Here is a 21150-nt window from a genome sequence, read left to right on the forward strand (position 1 = left end):
AATTAAAGTTTAAATATAGTCTTGATTCATAATTAGAAAGATCTGCATAGGTTTCAGTTCAAACGCATGATATCTAGAAACTTTTTGGGTAAGCAAAACTGTAAGTTCTCGAATGATGAAAAATAAATGAGTTACCCTACGTCATTCTCTTTCAGGAAAGAGGAAAGGTGGCTCAGTAATTTCCTATTTCAAATCCGTCGGTTTGAAACCATTTACCCAGGTTACTGATCGGGACCTAAAACTGATCCACAACTCTAGCGTCTATGTGACTGTCATCGCCAGGAACGCGGCTGGTCTCAAGAAGATTCTTCTCTCGGATCCAATCAAGATCGACAAGACACCGCCAGTTATTCACCATGTATGGGACGGAACCGATAAAGGTTAAGAAATACTTTATCGAGATACAGTTTGTTCGATTCGAGCTTGTTCGATTCGAGTCTCATAGATACATAAGAGATGATCTTTCTGTTGTTAATGAGGATAAAACTAGCCCCATCCCATCTCTATTGAAACAATGATTAAACCACACCGTAGAGGTTTAGCAGCGAAATCAAATCAAGTAACAACTTCCACTGCAGATGGTAACTTATCTGTATCTTTCTTTCTACCTTAGATGGAGACATTGCCCACCAGGACTCGTCTACAGTCAAAGCTCAGTGGAGTGTCGACGATCCAGAGTCCGGCATAGAGTATTGCGAATACGGAATAGGTACGGTATTAACAAAAATGACCCGATCCTATATATATGTCTTCTGATATCTATGACATGGTTTTCTTGAGCATTGGTGATCGCCGATTGTTTTATCCTTGGGAACAACACCCGTTTTGCTTTCGTCGAAAAGTGTCTCAAATTATTTATCGCAGCTGGAAGTGACGAGATCCAAGAAGAGATAGATCATTCTATAGCTAGAAGTCAAGACAGAAGAATTGTATATGTTAAGGCAATTCCAATTGGTTTGTAACAAACAACGTTGTTTAGTAACTCCACTCACTGAATATTCTTTCCTCGTCCACCAGTATCCATGTGTTGTTTTGACTGTCTCTTTTTTACTACTGTTCATAGTAACGATATGTTTATTTCGCAGGATCTAGACGCGGGATCTTGGATATCCAACATTTCAAAAAGGTGCAGGGTGGGGCAAGTAAAATATCACATGCTCTAAACCAGTCTGAGGTGCCAGCAAGAATCTACACTTCAATCCGATGTCACAATTTTGCCGGCGGTGCAACGACCATGACATCAAATGGAGTAGCTTTTGCCCAGGCCAAACCAAGCACCAAGAGTGCGTGGGTTCGAATCATGTCTCGTTCTCCGACCGTCTACCCTAACCAGTGGAGCGCTGCAGGGATCCATCAGAGTCAGACAGATGAGTTGTTTCTCCGCTGGGATGGGTTTGAGGATCCAAACGGAATCAGTAACTATGAGGTAGGCATGGAACCGATGCGGCGAACTGATCGGTCGCTGTCTTGATTCTGATATCGTCAGGCGCATATGCCACATCCGAGTTTTCGTGATGGAAACCTGTTGTGGCAGAGAGAAAATCCTTCGATCTGCTTAGAGAATGGTATTTCATCCCTGTCTAGTCTTATCTTAGGATCTCATTGAGGGTTGATATGTCGTAAAGCGGATATCGGATCGCCCCTTCTCTGTCTCTTCTTTTGATACATTGATCTGATGATCGTGACTACGATCAAAATGATACCTTATTCAGCTCTGAACTCCTAAAGATAAAGGAGATACAGAGCATTTTGTCTAAGAGACAAAAGTGATTATTTAATTTCCCGTGCAATGGCGTGATGGTGGGCATTCTTTGTCTTATAACAAATGATGATGCGGTACAGGCACTACATCTTGGCATCAGAGAATAATGTGATACCATAAAACTAACAACTGTTTTTTTCAGGTGAATATCCGGGACATTGCCAAGAGTGGTCCTATCTGGGATCAGTGGATCACAGTTCCCGGCAATATGAAATACCTAAGAATCCACGATCTCAAGCTGAAGGCTGGCGGAACATACGAGCTTGTCGTCCGAGCTGTGAATGTTGTTGGTAAAAGAAGTTCGAAGGTGGCTACCAGAGTCATAATTAGTAGTACACCACCGACAGTGAACACAGGTGAGTCGAAAGTCATGGCAGTGAGTAGGCCTACGTAGTACAGGCTGCTCTTCTTCACATATTACAACCAGTACTTGCCGGTTTCACATTGGCTAAGTAGGGCTTAACTGAGGAAAACAAGAAATTTAAAGCTGTGACAGATATTGCAACGATGTAGTGACTGAAGTCTGTGTAGTTGTTACTGTGTAGTTTAATCAAATGTGCATGGTCGAACTTTTTTCGTTGTTGAAGTGTTTAATTAAGGATTGAATGCCACCAAAATGATTGTAATAGGGTTCATGTGTAGATGGTGCAGTTGGTATACAACCGAAACATATGCACGCGATTGAATGCATGTGCATTTGAGAACTAACCTATTGATATGGACTCTGTAGCTATTAATAGTGCTTAGCACAGCATTGCTATTATCTCAAGACACTTCTCCATAATCCTGTTCAAGTAATAAACATCAGTCATCTGCATGCTGTGGTAGCAAAATTTCTTACTATATGAGAACTTAATTACAGTTTTTTTATTTTCAGGCAAAACACCAGAGTTGACATGGAGCATCCCCAACAAGTTGTTTACCATGGATTGGTCTGGTCTCTTTTCAAAGAAGCCTTTCTACTACGAAGTTTGTTTAGGGACGGTCCAAGGGGGCGCTGATATCAAACTTTGGCAGGAGACGACTTCGGCGAACGTGACAATTGAGCTTGAAACAGCGTGGCAATCAAGCGGTACATTCTATGCTACTATTACCGCAGTCAACCCTGCTGGACTCTCCACCAAGTACCTACACACCATCCACAAGAATGCTATAAAATCAAAACCTTAAAACGTCTTAAGGTCGAATATAAAATGCTTTCACTTTAGAGAGTGACCTGCGATTTCGTTTTGTATTGACACGGAGGCAATGAATATGTAACTTTTATGCGCAAGAGATAGGATATATACCGGAAAAACTGAAAAATGGATACGAATGATATATCACATGGAAATCGTGACGTCACATGTACACTTACATGTATGTGTTGCACCACAGAGGATGTTGGCTCACGCTTTGTGATGTCACGCGATTTTTCTCTCTTTTTTTGCCTTCGTGATTTTAACACTTGTTGTCCCATACGCATGGAACTTACATATTTGTCATCCGAACTTATACCGGTGTGTAATTTTTATTCTTCTGCATCAGTATTAAGACATAGCTGCTGCTTCAATTAGCTAAATGCCCTGCCTAACATTCACAAAGTCCTTGACAGACAACCTGGCCGCAAGAAAAAACAAATTAGTCACATCGTCTTGTTGACCTATCGCCGTTCACAATAATCTTATATTTGTCAACGTCGAAAATAACCCCACATTGCAAAAAAATGCTCTTGCAATTTTGTTGATTGGAAAAACCAAAAGGAATTTCGTAGTCTGCCAAAATAAAAATCTTGATTTTTTTAGGGATTTTGTGAATTCATTACATAAGGGGCGCAAATATTTCGCTGATTGCAGTTTTCCATATTCGTGATTTAGAGAAAACAAGTTTTCATTTAATGATTAAAATAAATAATAGAAGACATATTGTATATTACATTATATCATAGTTTTGTATATATTTCGGAAATAAACATTTGCTAAATAAATACTGTTTCATTCTTTTCATTTGTGTCGATTTGGAGTCCGGATTTATTCAATTCGGCGAAACAACTGCACTTAAAATAAAATTTTCTGTCATATGTAGATAAACGCCGAGTTGAGTGCATGCCTTCCCTCCAGGCACCTGGCATTTGGAGTTAGGAGATAAATAGTGTCTCAGAAGGGAAGTCCGGATGACCCCTTTACCAGGCTAGCACAACTTGACTCCCAAGAAGATTTGAGCTGATAAGAATAAATGTTATTTGCAGAATGCGTAATAGGCTTGGCCTTTCGAATCCATTCTATCATAAAGTGAGTTTACAGTGACGGAATGTCTTTTTTGCCTTTGTTCATCAACAGACGTTTGTTGCCCATGCTTCAACCTAACATTGGACACGAGGACAGTTCATCTACCCAACAGAGCCCACTGATGCCGTCATGTGCGAGTCTAGTCTCTCCTTTTTTGGCTGTTCACGATCGGTTACCCAGAATGTTCTGATTTCACCTTTCCCCTGAAAAGAAAAACAGTTTAACAATCTCCCAGGTGAAACCGACAACTTATTCATAGAATTCCATCGATTTGTTTGATTTTCCTTTATTTTGTTGGACAGGTGTTCTTGTAGAATTGATAGTACCTTGTGTAGCAGTGATTACCAAAGAGAAGTTTAAAACATTTGAATAAATAAGATTACAGTTTCTCGGCGATGACCCCACTCGTCCCCTGATCTAATCTGTCTCAGAAGGGATCTGCATTGAGTCCTACCTTCATGGCGATCAATCCCCTTTCTTCCAAGGTAAACCCACCGACTTTCACCAACAGTTCGTGGCATTCGGGCGAACAGTGGATCATCAGTGCTGAGGAAAGACAACGAAGAGTTATAGCGAAACCGAAGAAACTTGTGAGAGTTGGCCCGACAAGTCATTGTAAGTGTTTAGTGCGACCGTTGGCCAGTGCGACGCATGGTAAGTGTTCACTGCAAGTTAGTACATGTGTGGATGTCGTTTTCGTCAATTGCCACGTGTACTCTTTGAAGGTGTGTGGCATCAGAGGAAAACGACAATCCATACTCGTTGAATGAGGAGTGTAATACCAAGATTCCTTACAGTATCCACAAGAACCCCTACCCTTGAGGAAGGTAAGAAAGGAACAGGCCATTATGATTTAGCCGACTCTCTCCCTGGCCTAGATTATGTAGAACATCGGATAGATTTAAACGCCCCCATACGTCCCAGAGTACTGTAAACTGCTGATTTTTGGCAGTAGTTTTATTTGAACGGATTTTGTCAGTACGTTGATTCGCCATAACAAAAATCGCAATAAAAAATTGGCTGTTCGTTTTGGAGATTGTCACCCATGTTTAAAATTCGAGCAATCAATGCAACTTACGCAGGCCATTGGACTCCATCCTGGATGCAGTATTGACTGTATCCCCAAATAGGCAGTATCGAGGCATTTTGAGACCAACTACACCAGTCACGCATGACCCTGAAATGAACCACAAAACTTAAGTACATACTGTTATTCGCCATTTTTTTACCCTATTCAAAAATATTTCCGATTTTCAAGAATTTTTACCATGGGTATCTATCTGGGCGAATTTTTGTGCTTTCAGTTTTCGCGAGTGGATATTCGACAGATTCTCAAAAATAAAGGGCCTGCCAAAATTTGGCTCTTAACCGTAGTTTAACCTTCGAAATAATTCAATCATCGAGGCCTAATTTGCATGTTGACAGAAAGTTTATGAAAATATCAAAATGAATAAAATCGGTATGACATGCGATTTATCCTTGCTTTGAGAACCTATCATAAAAATATTATCAAAAACAAATCACTAATAAGCGAGATATTGCACTTTAAATCTTTTCAGTTTTGGCCCCCTGGTGGCCAAGTCGAGAATCATATTAGACCGAAATTCGGTGTCGGGCTTATCTGACTTAAAGAGCCATGTGTACCAAGTTTCAAGTTATTGACTTTAGCGGTAAAGAAACGTGTCATTGTTACACTGAAACAGACAATTTACGCCATTTGACCTCTTTGACCTTGAAAAGTACGTCAAATCAAAAACTCATACGACGTATGATGTATCCTTACTTGGAGTACCTACCATAATTTTTTTATTGAAAACAAGTCACTAATAAGCGAGATATCGCACGTTTTACTTTTTCAGTTTTGGCCCCCTGGTGGCCAAGTGAAGAATCAGATCAAACCGAAATTCGGCGTCTGCAGTTAAAGGACGTGGAGGATCATGTGTTCCAAGTTTCAAATTCATAGCTCCAGTGGTCAAGAAACGTGCCATAGTTACACTCAAACGGCCAATTTACGCCATTTGAACTCCTTGACCTTAAAATGTAGGTCAAATATAAAATCGGTATGATATGTGATGTTTCTTTTCTCGGAGTACCTACCATAAAAATGTTATCGAAAATGAGTCACTTACAAGAGAGTTATCGCACTTTTTAAGTTTCACTTTTGGCCCCCTGGTGGCCAAGACAAGAATCACATCGGACCGAAAGTCAATGTCGGAGGTCACCTTACCTCGGGGGTCTTGTGTACCAAGTTTCAAATTCGTATCCCCAGCGGTTAAGAAACGTGTCACTGTTTTTGAAATAGGATACTGACGACGACGACGACAACAATGGACGACGACGGACGCCGGACACTGCGGTATTGTATAGACTCCCCTTTGGTGAGCCAAGAATATCAAGAATCGTGAAGAAAAATATTATTTTTCTCCGATTTTTATTATTTTTATACTTAAGCTTAATTTGCATGCTGACTGCAAACACGTATCATGCTTTACACAGTTTATTTTAATGCTGACCGCAAAATGTTATTATCATGCTTTACACGATTTAATTTTAGGCTTATTATTCTGAAATTATTTTGTTAGTATTATTCGAACAACTTGTGGTCCAGAAACATAGAAATACAGTATACACAATGCCGTAGTGCGGTTACCATGCATGCAACTATGTTAAAACACCGTGTGTACAGCATTTGTATATCTTTCTACGCAACGGCAAAGCTGAACTAAAACAGTGGCACGTTTCTTAACCGCTAGGGCCATGGACTCAAAACTTGGTTTGCATGACCCCCTAGGTCAGATGACCTTTGACACTGAATTTCGGTCCGGTCTGATTCTTGACTTGGCCACTAGGGGGCCAAAACTAAAAACATAAATAGTGTGATATCTCGCTTATTACTGATTGGTTTTTGGTAAAAAATTTATGGTAGATACTCTTAGCAAGGATACATCACATATGATACGGGTTTTTGATTTGACCTTCTTGTCAAGGTCACAGAGGTCAAATGGCGTAAATTGGCCATTTGAGTGTAACTGTGGCACGTTTCTTTACCAATAAAGCTATGAACTTAAAATTTGGTACACATGACTCCCTTCATCATATAACCTCTGACACTGAATTTCGGTCTGATCTGATTCTCGACTTGGCCACCAGGGGGCCAAAACTAAAAAAAGTAAAAAGTGCAATATCTCGCTTAATAGAGACGTGTTTTCAATTTCATTTTTATGGTAGGTACTCAGAGCAAGGATACATCATATATCCTACAGGTTTTTGATTTGACCTTATTTTCAAGGTCACAGAGGTCAAATGGTGTGAATTGGCCATTTGAGCATAACTGTGGCACGTTTGTTAACCCCTAAGGCTATGAACTTGAGACTTTGTACAAAGGACCCCCTAGGTCAGCTGGCCTCTGACCCTGAATTTCAGTCCGGTCTGATTTTCAACTTGGCCACCAGGGGGCCAAAAGTGAAAACCTAGAAAGTGTGATATCTTGCTTATTAGTGATTCGTTTTCAATAACATTTTTATGGTAGGTTCTCCTAGCAAGGATACATCCCATATCATATAAGTTTTTTATTTGACCTGCTTTTCAAGGTCACAGAGGTCAAATGGCGTAAATTAGTCGTTTGAGTGTAACTATTGCACGTTTCTTAACCACTAAAGCTATGAACTTGAAATTTGGTACACATGACTCTCTACGTCAATGACTCCCTACATCATGTAACCTCGGAATTTCGATCTGATCTGGTACTCAACTTGGCCACCAGGAGGCCAAAACTAAAATAGGTAAAAAGTGCAATATCTCGTTTATTAGTGACTTGTTTTTGATGATATTTTTATGGTAGGTACTCCAAGCAACGATACATCACATGTCATACCGACTTTGGTTTGACCTATATACTATACATGCAGCATGTTTCTTAACCAGGATGAATTCCTAGCCACCAAATATCTATACGGTGAGCACAATGGCCCTTGGCCGTTTCATTTAATGAACGGCGTTGGTCTTTAAACGGAGTCAATTGTTCTTCAGTTTACCTGAGTGAATGCCTATCCTCAGGTTAAGTTGGTGGTCAGGCCGATGTCTGACCTTGAACACTTTGATAGCCCGCAGGAGGTGTAGAGACATGCCAGCTATCTCTGCTGCGTGTCGGATGCCGTTTCTCTTTGGGAGGCCGCTGGCCACCATGTAGGCATCGCCGATGGTTTCCACTTTGTACACGTCATATTCGGTTATGATATCGTCGAAGCATGTGTAGAGGTCATTCAGTAGGTCAACAACCTGTTAAAAGAGGGCGCACTTCTGTTTATAACATACCTCCATTTGGGCCATACCCTTCCCTCAAGCTGATATCGAGACAAATTGATAATCAGCCGAATGTTTACTCAGCCCTCAATAGAGAAAAGAACGTAAGACAATTAGACCAACCGTACGGATTCTTTGAACAAGTTCCTTAAATATTTCTAGTGCTTTTTCCAAAAAAATCAAAACCTTGAAACAAGTCTTCTCAAAACTTAATATACATTGCAGAGCATTTTGCTGTGAAACACTTCCTATGGACATCAGTTCCAATTAAAGAGTACAGAGTATCCTACCTGCATTGGGGTACTCTCTGATGACAAGGCCGTGAAACCACAAATGTCGCTAAAGTAGATTGTCACCGAGTCGAAACTCTCCGCCTCTACTTGTTTTCCTCGCTTAAGTTGCTCAGCAACCGACCTAAATTAAAAAGTGCATCATTTTTTCATGGCATGAGAAAAACGCTTTAACTTTATACTCAACCGATCTTACCTTAATATACTTCTTAGTAGCCTATGTGATACCAAAAGTCTAAAATTATCAAACTAAAAGGGCACTCACTTTGGCAACATCTGATAGAGTAGTTCATCAGTCTTCTTCTTCTCCTCAACCAGTTCTTGGGTCCTTTCTTCTATGATGCTCTCCAGATTGTTGGCATAGCGTTCCATGATTGACACCATGTTGTCCATGATGTTGGATTTTCTAGAAAGTAGAATTGAGTACTGGTTTAAAACTACATCTACTTAGTTTTCCCCCTGGGGAAGCAGTCCAACTTTATTGTTCAATGATTGTTGATGGACTTATGGCTAGCGAGGCAAGGACTTGATCGCAGAGTCTACGGACGGTGGAAAGTGATGCTTCCACGGCATGAAGAGGACTTACTAAGTAAGTAAGTAGGTTGTTTTCAGGGGGGGGGTGTCAGAAGGAATTATACAGAAGACCGAGTAGGTGTACTTACAGTCCTCTGGAAAGTGGTTTTAACTTGGATTTGACTTGCTTTAGCTCGGGCCGCTCGTCTGGATACTCCGCCCAGCTTGCAGCGATGGTATCAGTCACATATTTTGGCACTTTGTCTAATTCTGCGAGTTTTGGGCGGAATGGCCGGGACGTGTCTGTGCAGCGTTTGACTTTATCAATAATCTCTGGAAGCGAATGAACAAGTTCATATCAGAGGTTTTCAATAACGAAAGTCTCTATTAATACGGAGCCGGAATGTATAATATTCTTATATCTCATTGAATCTTTTAGTGAATAAACTCATGAGGTATTATGGGGCACCTGGGGTTTATTTTAGAAAAGAAATTATCAAGACTGACAAATAAGATTATGTAATGTGGAGTACATGTACGTGGTGAAAGCTTCCCAATGGCTTGAAGTAATAATACCACTAAAAGTAAACAAAATATTGAATTGAAGCTTCGAGATTTTAAAGAGTTTTCCAATAGGGAATACTCCAGAGAAGTACTCTCTGTTGATGGTCGGCATGTGTCTTTGGGCCATCATCTTCTGTGTCAGCTGACTGGCGAGTTGTTCGTGACGAAAACAAGAAATTGCATCATACCGAGCCATTATCGCAGAACTTAGACGTTCATATAAAGCTTTTCGTATGAACAGAAAAAAACAACCCACCTTCTGGCGTGTTTTCATAGGCGCCAAAGGGCCCCATGCGTCCATATATTTCATAGAGAATAAAGGCAAAGCCATATATGTCTCCCTTCGCGTTTCCTGACTCGTACGGTGCGCGGAGGAGTTCCGGTGCGGTCCATAGCATACCTGAAGTAAGCGACAATGTATCAGCGTGATTCAGACTTGTGGCTTGAACATCAAGGTGATCGTAGCAGAGAGCAGGCACCTGACGGTTCTAACTCAAAGGTGATATATCGCCTGATTGTTTCCTGCACGGAAATGTTTCTTTACCTTAAACATTTTTTTTCAATATCAAATGACACCATCTTTGTCTTTACAATGGTAAAGCTGGTCTCGTTTTTGCTTCATTGTTGCTTATCAACATGTCATCAATTTGAGTTCGGCTGAAGCACAGACATGATTCGTGCCCATTGCTTCAAAGGCAATGTATCGCCTGATAATATTAAGTGCACGAAACAGCGCCATTCCTTCTAACAGTATGGTTTCTTAAACAAACGAAATTGAAAGAAAAGACACGATGTTGTCAGATTGTTAACACTTCCTGCTACTTTCCAGGGCGAGATATAGCCTGCTTATAACTGTTGTTATGAATAACGCATTTACTAGCACCGGTAATATTTATTGCATCCAAGGAAATAAATTATTAATAGGGTTTTTAATGAACAACAAATATAAAGTTTCCAAGATATGATAAACATTGTTGTCAGAGTCTTTCCCCCTTTATTGGTCGACCTTTATTTTCACTAATAAAGGTATGTGAGCTTACTTTGATAATAAGCATGGTCACCAGCGTCCTTCTTCTCTCCGTCTCGAAATCCCGCCAAGCCAAAGTCCGTCAGTTTCAACACCCACCTTCCGTCGATGACGCAGTTCGACGATTTGAGGTTGCCGTGACATTCGAGATAACTGTCATGGATGAATGACAAACCCTGAAAAACGAGTTTACTGAATTCATACACAGTGCTGCACTGTAAGCCATGAAGTCTATCGAAACTAGATTCTTAAAAGTTTTGCTGGTTCTTTCTTATGGGAAAATGGGCCTTACAAGTTTACTGAATCTTCATCTAATTGATTTTAATGATAAATCCCAACATGATATTTCACTTCGCGCGTAGGGCCAGCGACTAGCTGCTGGTAATTTTTAATCCCAGCTGAGAAGTACATCTCAATTGAGCGATTTGCGTCTCTCGTGCGAAAGGGCCTGACTGCTTACGGCGAGTATGTCCTTCACAATGGACGCAATGAACATCGAGTCGAGGGTGATTTCGTCATTCCCGAGAACATCCTGTAGGCTCCCTCTCTGGCAATACTCGATCAATACAGCGATATTTGGCGGGTCTACGCACGCGCCCATAAACTGGGTCACATGATCATGTCTCATCTCCTTGATCTGAAGGCAAAAACGAGCAAACTCATCATATCGGTCCAAATTCACAATTTGTAATCTGTGGGCATAAATTATCAGTGCATCCAGACATCGACACTGGTCAATTATAGTAGCATTTAACAAACTAGGAAAAACTCTCTGTCTCACAATTTGATGATCCATGTTGAGTGAAATATAACGTGATACATAGGAATGAGTGCGGAAATAAATATAAAACTCCTGCAATTAACGGGCACATCCATCATGAGTAAGCAGACTAGCTCATGTATGGAAAAAGGAGGTGTTAAAGTGTTCATATTCGCAATCTTCGGCAACTCTTTCTGCTTTCTCAGATAGTGTCTGCAAATTCTTGTTGGCTTACCGCCTTCAGGTCTTTCTTTAACTGTCTGGTGATCACGACACTTTGTTTATTGATTCTCTTCACGGCCACAGTCGAGTTTCTATAGACGGCTTGCTCCACAAACAACTGGACGTGTTCCCCTCTTGAGCTAGCAATTGAACCTGGCATGGATAGCCGGGAGTTTAGCAGACTCATCTAGGAATAGAAAAAAGTCATTCGCTCTGTACTCTCATAACTCACATGCATCAGCACGAGCATCCCAAGCTGGTAAATACGCAAGAGTCCATATACCAGGAGAGTATACGAGTGTAATACCTGCAGCGCTGATACAGTATTGACGGATACATCCGTAGTATGATAACCTCGTGTGGCTTCTTTTCTAACACATTGACAGCCATTTCGTATAAGTGTTTGAAATTATTCTGAGCTGTGACAAATATTTCAAAAAAGGTCCACTTCCCGGGTACGCACGGCAATCCCGTGCTATGGCATCTCGTCACTTGATACTCGATCAGGCTGATAACAACCAAATTATATCGAAATATTATTGACCTCCTCTTGATATAAACTACGAGCACAAAATGTTCAAGCCCGTACCTCATTTGGTGATACTACCAGTACATTTCGTACAATCGTTGATAGAGCGGATGCATTGTGAGATAGTTGGGACACCCAATCGGCGACTTCGTGTAACCTTATCTGGCACACTTGACTTATGCATAAGGTCTCCCTTTAAATGATGGCCTCACCTTAGATGCAAACGGGGCACTTCCTACATTGCTGCGTGATCGGGACTTCTTGTTACTCGTAAATTTAACCTCGTCCCAGGATACCCTCCATAGCATCTTTTCCAATTCTTTCTCGTATTTCCAATTGCTGAATAACAAGATGGTGTTTTTATTTGAGTGATCTACGTGTACCATACTTTTGCATTTTGGCCATTCTTTCAAACTACATGTACTTGAAACCCAATTATTCTTAAAACATCCCGTGATTTGGATGGTCATGCAACATGTACAACTCGAGGAACTTCTCATGTGATGTTATCATGTTCTCTTGGAAGAAGCAATAAACGAAAATAATTTGTCTCGCCATTGGATTGAGGCCGAGTGTAGCTCCTCCTCAGGTGATTTATGTGATTGGAGGCCCAGGCTGTGATAACATGACAAACAATTCGAAAATTTCAGCCACTCTTCATACTCACCGATACATAAGACCCAGAAGAACCATGAGTACGGCAGTGACAGCATTAGCAGTCCCAGTTGCTATTTTCCATGTCGGATCTAAAAATTTATATAATTTTTTATGACTTAAATGGGTTCAAACAGTGACCTATTGAATATCATTTCCTAAAGATACTGTCTCCGTGACGTAGCCTGCAGCCTCAATCATCATGAGCAGGTCAAGACTATGCTCAAACGTAAGATTAGCGGGGGAGGGACAAGCAAGTTAATAACTTTTCTAAATAATCTTACCATTTGTTAACTTGTACGTTATTTGCATGCTGACCCCAAAGCTTGACTTCATTTACTTACACGGACTGATTTAAATGTACATACTGACAATTACAGATTATCATGCTCAATCTCCTGTATGCATATGCTTAGTTACATTTTTATTGTGCCACATTAGTGATCTTCGAGAGATCGATCTTAACTGCAGATTGGAAATAAATTTGGTTTTGAGCAACATGAAAATTTTAATAAGTTTAATTTGCATGGACAGATATATAGGTTTTCTCTATCTAGACAATTTCACATATGTTGCCCGATGCTGTCATTTTCAGCAATTTCAGGCCGACTATAATACATGGAGTCACAGATTTTGTATTCGTATAGGCAAGTCTTCCTGTGTGACCCTTATTTGGTTCTATACATATTTAATCAATTGAAATTGAATTTAAATAGTAGCAGGTTCTGCGTACCTTCGATGAAGATGCAGAGTTCTCCTTTGAAACCGCACAAGGGCATGTCGAGTGGCGGCTCTCCACCAATCCAGTCGATGTAATCCGAAAACGAGGCAAACTGTAGACAGTGAATCATTTTACAATATATAAAAAATCAAGTCAAAAAATACTACCTCAATTCCAATATACAGCGTAAGATGTTCTTTCCGGCCATTGTGTTATCAAAATTGTATTCAAGATTCTTCGGCTTCAAACATATTGCTCACCGATGTTTTTGAAATTTGAAATTGTATCGAATTTGAAAACTTCCAATTGGGCCAATACGTTCTAAATACAAATTTCGGAATTCCCGCTGGGCAGACAGATATACAAATACTATTAATACCAAGTTTCAACAAATTCGTATGAATAATAACTGCACTTCGGCATTGTATATAACTGTATTTCTATTTTCCTGGACCGCCAGTAATACGAACGGCGTACCTCTTTAAAAGTGTCTTGTCGCTTACCACGGTATTGTTTTCTCCCCTTGCAAAAATTCCAATTTTATACATTCCGAAGTAGGATCCGGTCTTTGTTGCATTCACACCTGGCGTCAGTTTTCTACTTGCGAAGGAATAGTTTCCAGTTGTCTCACCATTCTCGTCTAATGATGTCATGTAGCCGAGACGACCTGCAAATAATGATTGGGGGAGAAAGGTCCTGAGCCGCCATATTAACGAGTGAATGTTGGCGCGGCAACTTGTGATCATGGTCGACAAAAGTTTCTGTCTGCGGTCATCGCCAGTGAGCGATCAACGCCAAACCCAGAGCTTACCGGTGTAGAAGTTTAAAAAGTTTTAGTATAGAATGTCCAGAGAACATTTTTTTCTCAATTATGCCCTTGAATCTCTAAGCCATTGACGGTCATGACTTCTATAGAATCATGCACCACAATCCGTCTGAATACAGTCGGGCCGGACGCTTTTTGCAGGGGGCATCTTTTTATCGAATATCGCAGCGATTATCATTGCAGGTCTCATCGATGTCGCTCGTTTGCGGGGCGCTAAATCCCAACAGGAGAGGTCAAACTACCTTATTGCCAACACAAAATATTTTAAGAGATTGAACAGGTTCAAAGATGAGATTTGATACTTTAACTGTCCCAAAGCCGTGCTAGTTTCTGTTTCCTATATTCTTACTTTCATAGTCCCGCCCTTTGAGGTATCTGTTGAGTGAGACACCATCTGCTGGCGATACCCCATCCAAGATGGCGTCATGAGCGGCCATGGCGTAGAGCATGGTGGCATCGTAGAGGGTATAAGTCGTGCGCAGAGGCTGAAAGAGGTCATAATGAATAGGATTTAGGAGAAGCCCGAGGAAGCTGCGCAAGCATCTGTAGGACTGACAGTTCAGTAAACGGAAGGGTACTTGACTAGCAAGTGAGGGTCAATGATTCTCCACACCAAAATGGCACAGTCAGCACTAATAGTTACGGCATGTTCAGAAAGTCATGTCGGCTGCTGAAGAGATTAAAGGAGGGGCCTGTATGGCGAAGGGGGAGGCTTACGTGAAAATGCGTTTCCACAAACATCAGAATATGTCAAGTATTGATAACAGTAATTCTTGACGCAGAATATTGTTGATGAGTTGGCCTTTAAAAGGGAAGGGCTCCTGTATGGAAAATGAGGGGGTGTCTTATGAAACCAGATTACCATATTTATCGACAAAAATGGTGATTATTTAGCGCCGTTTGACTATTGCAGGAGGTTAGATGGGAATGTATTGTATGGAGAAGAACGGGTTTTTCTAAACCCAAGTTCCCCGAGTGGGTAAAAAAATATAAAACTTAAACATTATGGCTGAAGAAATGACACGTATATACATTGATCATGACCAATTAGTATGTGAGCTTATCACATAACGTCAATGAGGATCACGTGGAGTAAAAAAATTCATGGCAACATTTCATGGCAATATTTTATAGCTGGCACTTCGTGACGTCATTATGACGTATCATATTTTCGCGTGAAATAGAGAATGGCGTCTTGCTATGCAGACGGTCGCTTTCTCGGTTTCTTTTAGTTTTTACTAGTCATCAAAAACACGTTTCAGTATGATAAAGCAAATATTTCATACACCGAGCATAAAAAAATTAGAAATAATTTGCCACGTAAAAACATCATTTCCCATCGCATTCGGCGTGCTACCACGGCACAGAACCGCCTAGAATTGATACATGGGAATGAACTACATGAAACTACAACTTTTAATAAACCTATGGGTATTTTGTAACTTACCATTTGTAATCTCCCAAACCTTTGATAGTTTTCGACCATTCCTTCCGCAGCACTCGGCAAGCCAATTGCAGTCGCATTCACGTAATCCCAGAAATCGTCTATGGTCAACTGGCGCCCCAGTGGAGTGGTACCAATTACTACTGCTGCCTGGAACAGCATGAAGAGGTGGTGGTAGTCCGTCCCCGGATGGTCGAGGACTTTGTCTGGATTGTGTACGTTCATAAAAACTAAAAGAAAAAAGAGACTGCAAAAAGTGGTGGCATAAACACTAAAAGAAAAAGAGAATACAAAAAATTCATCTTTGAGATCAACAAGGTCATGTACATGCTTTTTCGCGCAAGCTTATTTTTAGAAATGGCATGGACAATAGCGAGACTGCAGTCAGGATCCCTGATTTTGCGGTATAGTCGAATCGGTGGTTGTGAAGGGCTAAATAGCTCGTTCGAGCTACAACTCGTCGTTCGTGGATCCGTGCATGGCTGATAACTGCATTCAATTGAAAACCAGTGCATAGGCCTATGTGTGGTACCAAGAACTTACTCCATTCCATGTAATGTTGGTTCAGATCTATGTCAAATCTTTCATCTAATTCCACGACGATGACGAAGTATTCGCCCTTGTCAAGCAGACCTTTCTTCCACAAACGATGCAGGAATGTGATGAGGTTTCTTGCCATGTATGGCAGAAAGAGATATACTGAAATAAGATTAAATCACGTTATATTGAATGTCTGTGAGTTCGTAAGCCAGTTATTACTACCATTTTAGGAAAACTCTCTTTCTGGTCGAAAGGTGAAAATAGATGTAGCCGTATGTTTGCTTACATGGGTACGTGGGTACCCGATTTTGTTTCAGAAACCATGGACGAAACATTACAAAGAATCTGTTTTCAGCAGAGAACACGCAGAAGGGCACATGTTGAGAAGGAAAAGTCTAAGCTGGCCTTGCGAAATATGTTTCCACAACACGCTTGTAACACCTCGCGAAACTATTGGGCTGTATTCGACTCCCATTCTTGTTCACTGTTCGCGAACAGCCCAAGAACGTGGGAACGTCTTCTTGAGTCTCGAACGCAAAATCCCTGTTCTCAATTATTGTTGTGAGTAGGCCAAGCTATATGTACGGAATGGCAGGCAATGTTAACCTTGTTTTTTATTACAGATGTCAATTTTTCTGAAATATATTTGTGAAGGGTTTGGTCAAAACTACAGACTATGATCATTTGGAAATGGCAATGAAATGATACTTTTGTGAACCCCGACTTTTACCGAGCTTGCCGCAATGTTTGTTCCCGGTCTGCTCCCTTCACACCACAAAGTGAGATATGTGAGCAGGAACAGCCTGCGAACGCGTTCGTCGGTGTTCGATACTTATTCCAAATTGGTTCTACCCGGCTTAAAAGCGGTGGCGTTGAGAACCAATTTGTACTAGTTCTAGAAAACGATGAGTCGAACGCAGCCGACGGAGTACGTCATGGTACTTGCTTCGCGTATCCTCGTATGTTTTCTGAATGACTTCATCAAACTTGAGGCTGATAATGCGGTCATATTCCATCCTCTCCCGGATGAACCCATTCTTCAAATCGGCGTAGTCATAGTTGATCTCGTGCCGGAAGTCTATTCCACTCTCCTTGCCTTGCTGGAATAAAGCAAGCAAGTTGTCCAATAATTCGATCTGATGAAGTTAAGAGCATGTTTGCCATTTGACACACGTACTTTCCCTTTTGTGTGAAGAAATAAAAGAAGCTTACATCAAAGTCATTGAAATATTTTCTTACAAAAAGGGGACTATTACCTCTACGGTCATCACGAGGTTTCCTGGAGAGTAAATGAGGACAAAAAAAAGAAACGGAGACCAGTTGATTTTGTGGGGCGTTAGGCCGAGGCAACACTATGTTTCTTCCATACCTCTTCAACACAATCTCCCAATGGGAGAATACTTATATGCTGCGGAACAGAAGTACGCTAGTGGATTACCCTCCAACAATGTAACACGAGAGTCGTGTTTTAATATGTTGGGGCAAAACGATACTTTTACTTCAGATGGTTGACGTATTCTTTGAAACGTGTGAAAACTCACTTTCAATATGGCATCGGCGGCAACCTTAATGGGGTGTGTCACGGTGTATTTTTCGTTGAAACCATACAGGAGAGTGACCCTTGTCCAGTTTTGCGCTGCCAAAAACGCGAGAACTGGCGCGACGACTGTTGCGGCGTTTGGTATGGTCCGTGCCATTGTTGGATATCTGAACTTGTCCTTTATCACCTCATCTGTGCAGGCCTGAAATAGGTAATGAAGATATGTATAGGGGTGTCCGCCTGAAGTCAATAATTAAGAGATTTATGCGTTTCTGGTTTTTTCCGAAGGATTATGATCGTAGTTTACAGACTACTTTGGAAAACTTAACCTTTCTAACGACTTTTATGTTGCACAAGGCGTCAATTGTGATTCCTTGTCCATAAAAAAGATATTAAAGTTCCAACCAGATAGGCAGGTTTCGCAATCCGTACGAAAGACGAAGAAAGAAATTTGTAGGTCTGTGGTATCATCAAGTCCTGTGCTAATTGCTTTACGCGACACTCATAAATCTTCTATTATACTTCGTTGTTGACGGGGAATAAAGGGAAATTTTCAGCTAAAAAAAATCGACGATAATTTGATACACATTGTAATTTTACATACGTCCTTTGTAGTTATTTGAAGGCCTTGCGAAAGCTGCCTGGTATACATGTATACGCGGGCCGAAGAAAGCAAAAACAATTTTGTGAAGGCATTACCTGCAAGTTCGGAACTTGATGAGTAACTGGGAGGGCGCGAGTATGGAGAAGGCGGAATCAAAGTTGTTTTAATGTCACAGATTGGAATGAATACTTGTACTTAGTACTGAAAATTTCTACCGAGAATATATCTTTTTAATTCAAGTTTGCAATTCGACATTATTCTTAGGAAATCTTTTGAAATTGCAACAGTAATCGAGCTAAAACCAACGCTGGTACACTGGAGCCGATTTCTAGTCGGGAAGGTATCGGGAACGCATGATAGAGCCAGTGGATCATCGGCGGATTTATACTCACATAGGCATATTGAATACTGGGGCGTATACTATGCCACGAACATGGGCATACTGAATACCGCAGCGTATACTGTGTTACTCACATGGGTCAACATGGACATATTGAATACTACGGCGTATACTGTGCTACTCACATGGGTCAACATGGGCAAATTGAATGCTGCGGCCATTCTTCCTTCATGCAAACAGGTCATATCTGGGCCAAGGATAGCTGACACATTTTGCGTCAGGGTCAGGTTGATAGTACCATCTATACTGTAGACCTGGAACAAGAGTTTTTTGCATCATAGGCAGGTTTCGAAACAATTACTGACGACGAAGTACGAATATGCGCGGTGCAATCAAGTCCCACGCGAATTCAAGTGCGCGACACTCGTAAATTGGAGTTCATGCTGAGTAGTACGAGAAATAGGGGAAATCTTTTTCGTCGATTACTTCTCGTACTTCGTCGTTCGTAGAGATCTTCGTAAGAGTTGCAAAACCTATCCATGGACGGAACCCGGGATGGTAGAGTTCCCAGCTGAATTCAGTCCAATTTCTTAGCGGCTCTATATCACAGGTGAATTAATAGTTGCTCGGGCACTGCGAACGAGTCCGAAGATAAGTACACAGAGGAACGTTGGCTTGTTCGTTCAACAACTCTGGACAGTGACTCTTGATAGGCTCTAAACGCCGGATTCCACTTACTGGGCGCTCTTTTCAAGCGTGGAAAAACTACGCTCGGCCCAAGGGGGTATTTAATGTTGAATTAATTTGCCCGCTACGGCGCAGTTCGGAGGAGAAGGTTCGATCTCCTGATCACGATGTCGAACAATGGGACAGGCGCTCGCGTTGGCGTTTCGGGTATTTGCGAAAACTCCCTATTATCAATTAGGACGCCGACCGCACCAGGAGTAGCTGTGATTACTACCAAATAGTACACTCCCGAGAAGGCCATTCCGTCATTCTGATCGTCTCTTTTACCGGCGACAGGACGAGGCCGACCAACTGCCTCCGGAATGTACCAAATAGCCGCTGGGGCCGAGCAAACTTTTACCGCAGCGGGAAACCCTTTATTGCTTACCTCAAACCCACCCGAATCAAACAAGACCGGCACCAGTGTATGATTCGGTAGAATATCGAGATTGTCGTTGATCACAGAAAGAGCTTGGTACATCCCTCCCACGTTCCACCGGCCGTTCCCGAGGAAGTAGTGGGTCCTGTTGGACAACGCATTCCCGCTAAATATGTGACCGATCTTGATAGTCTCCTCTTTGAATGCCAGCGAGATGGGTGGAGTTTGAAGGATCAGGATTACTATTAAAAGCTTTTCACAGGAATTCAACATGATCTCCGAAAATCGAGCTGAAAAGTTTAGACTTTTATTAGCTGAAATATTTAATGGTGGATTCGCGTGTACAATGTAGGTATGAGATTAGAGACCGATGGGTTGGTTCCACGCGGACAGACACTGTTTGACACAGTGACTTAGTGGAAATTATCTATCTCATCCACGAGAAGCCCGATTGGCTATACATGTACCTGTCGGGCAATATCGAGGTTGCCATATCAGTCAACGAGAATTCTTTGTATTGAACTTTTATGAGAAGTCAACGAATCAACGAATTTTCGATGTTGCAACACGTAAGAATGATCTTCCGGAACAGCAAACAGCCTGTTTTATGTGTACAGTATGTTACCAAAGACCTAAGCTAACACCTTTACCAAATAAACATGAAAAACCTTTACGAGTTGCAGGTGCATCTATGCGAGGAGAGGTCTAACGAATTTTCTTGGCTGAAACTTTACAATGAAGAGGTTCAGATTTTGATCCGAGAACAGGAACGAGGTGATGTTTTCTCTGGTTTGCGTCAACAAGTCAAGTCGACTGTTTTGTACTTTTGTTCTTATGCGTAGCAGACATGAAAGTCACACGGTTTCATGGCTTTTTGACAACAGTCAACGCGAAATCCGTCACCAAAATGCGACCTCTTTTTCGTTCTCGTTCTCGAGTCTGAACTATAAACCTCTCTAGTGTGTTCACGATGCCGAAGTCCGTTTGAATAAATATCACTGGCAAAACTTACCCAATAAATAAAGTCAATAATAAGGTGGGTGGTTTTTCCAGCCGCTTCTTGAGCGCTGCTTTTGCTCCACTAAAATATTGTTTCTTCGAAGAAATGTGAGAAAATCGGATTAAATTATTCCCATAGAA

At 41.3% G+C, this 21150-nt stretch overlaps 2 protein-coding genes across 2 annotated transcripts in view; one reads left to right on the forward strand and one right to left on the reverse strand.

Moving 5' to 3' along the window:
* The window catches only part of LOC135499763 (uncharacterized), a 31220-nt gene extending 27522 nt beyond the window's left edge, over nt 1–3698 (forward strand). The window contains exons 49-53 of the mRNA XM_064790710.1: nt 156–380; nt 614–709; nt 1086–1426; nt 1905–2118; nt 2640–3698. Coding sequence (XP_064646780.1) covers nt 156–380; nt 614–709; nt 1086–1426; nt 1905–2118; nt 2640–2932 — 1169 coding nt within the window. The 3' untranslated portion in view covers nt 2933–3698. The remainder of the gene's footprint in view (nt 1–155; nt 381–613; nt 710–1085; nt 1427–1904; nt 2119–2639) is intronic.
* Nucleotides 3699–3702: 4 nt separating this feature from the next.
* On the reverse strand, nt 3703–20267 carry LOC135499764 (speract receptor-like). Its single transcript, XM_064790711.1, has 22 exons — nt 20020–20267; nt 19091–19219; nt 17963–18163; nt 17368–17521; nt 16425–16580; nt 15885–16111; nt 14787–14922; nt 14115–14278; nt 13624–13723; nt 12904–12982; nt 12449–12575; nt 11721–11894; nt 11186–11362; nt 10739–10901; nt 9955–10098; nt 9284–9467; nt 8887–9027; nt 8622–8745; nt 8064–8307; nt 5108–5206; nt 4484–4575; nt 3703–4232 (listed from the first exon to the last, which is right to left on the reverse strand). Exons 1-22 carry the CDS (start codon nt 20110–20112, stop codon nt 4131–4133), a joined length of 3210 nt encoding a protein of 1069 aa, XP_064646781.1. The 5' UTR covers nt 20113–20267; the 3' UTR covers nt 3703–4130.
* Between the last annotated feature and the right edge of the window lie 883 nt (nt 20268–21150).

This window comes from Lineus longissimus, chromosome 15 (assembly GCF_910592395.1).
Source record: "Lineus longissimus chromosome 15, tnLinLong1.2, whole genome shotgun sequence".
NCBI classification, from domain to species: Eukaryota; Metazoa; Nemertea; class Pilidiophora; order Heteronemertea; family Lineidae; genus Lineus; species Lineus longissimus.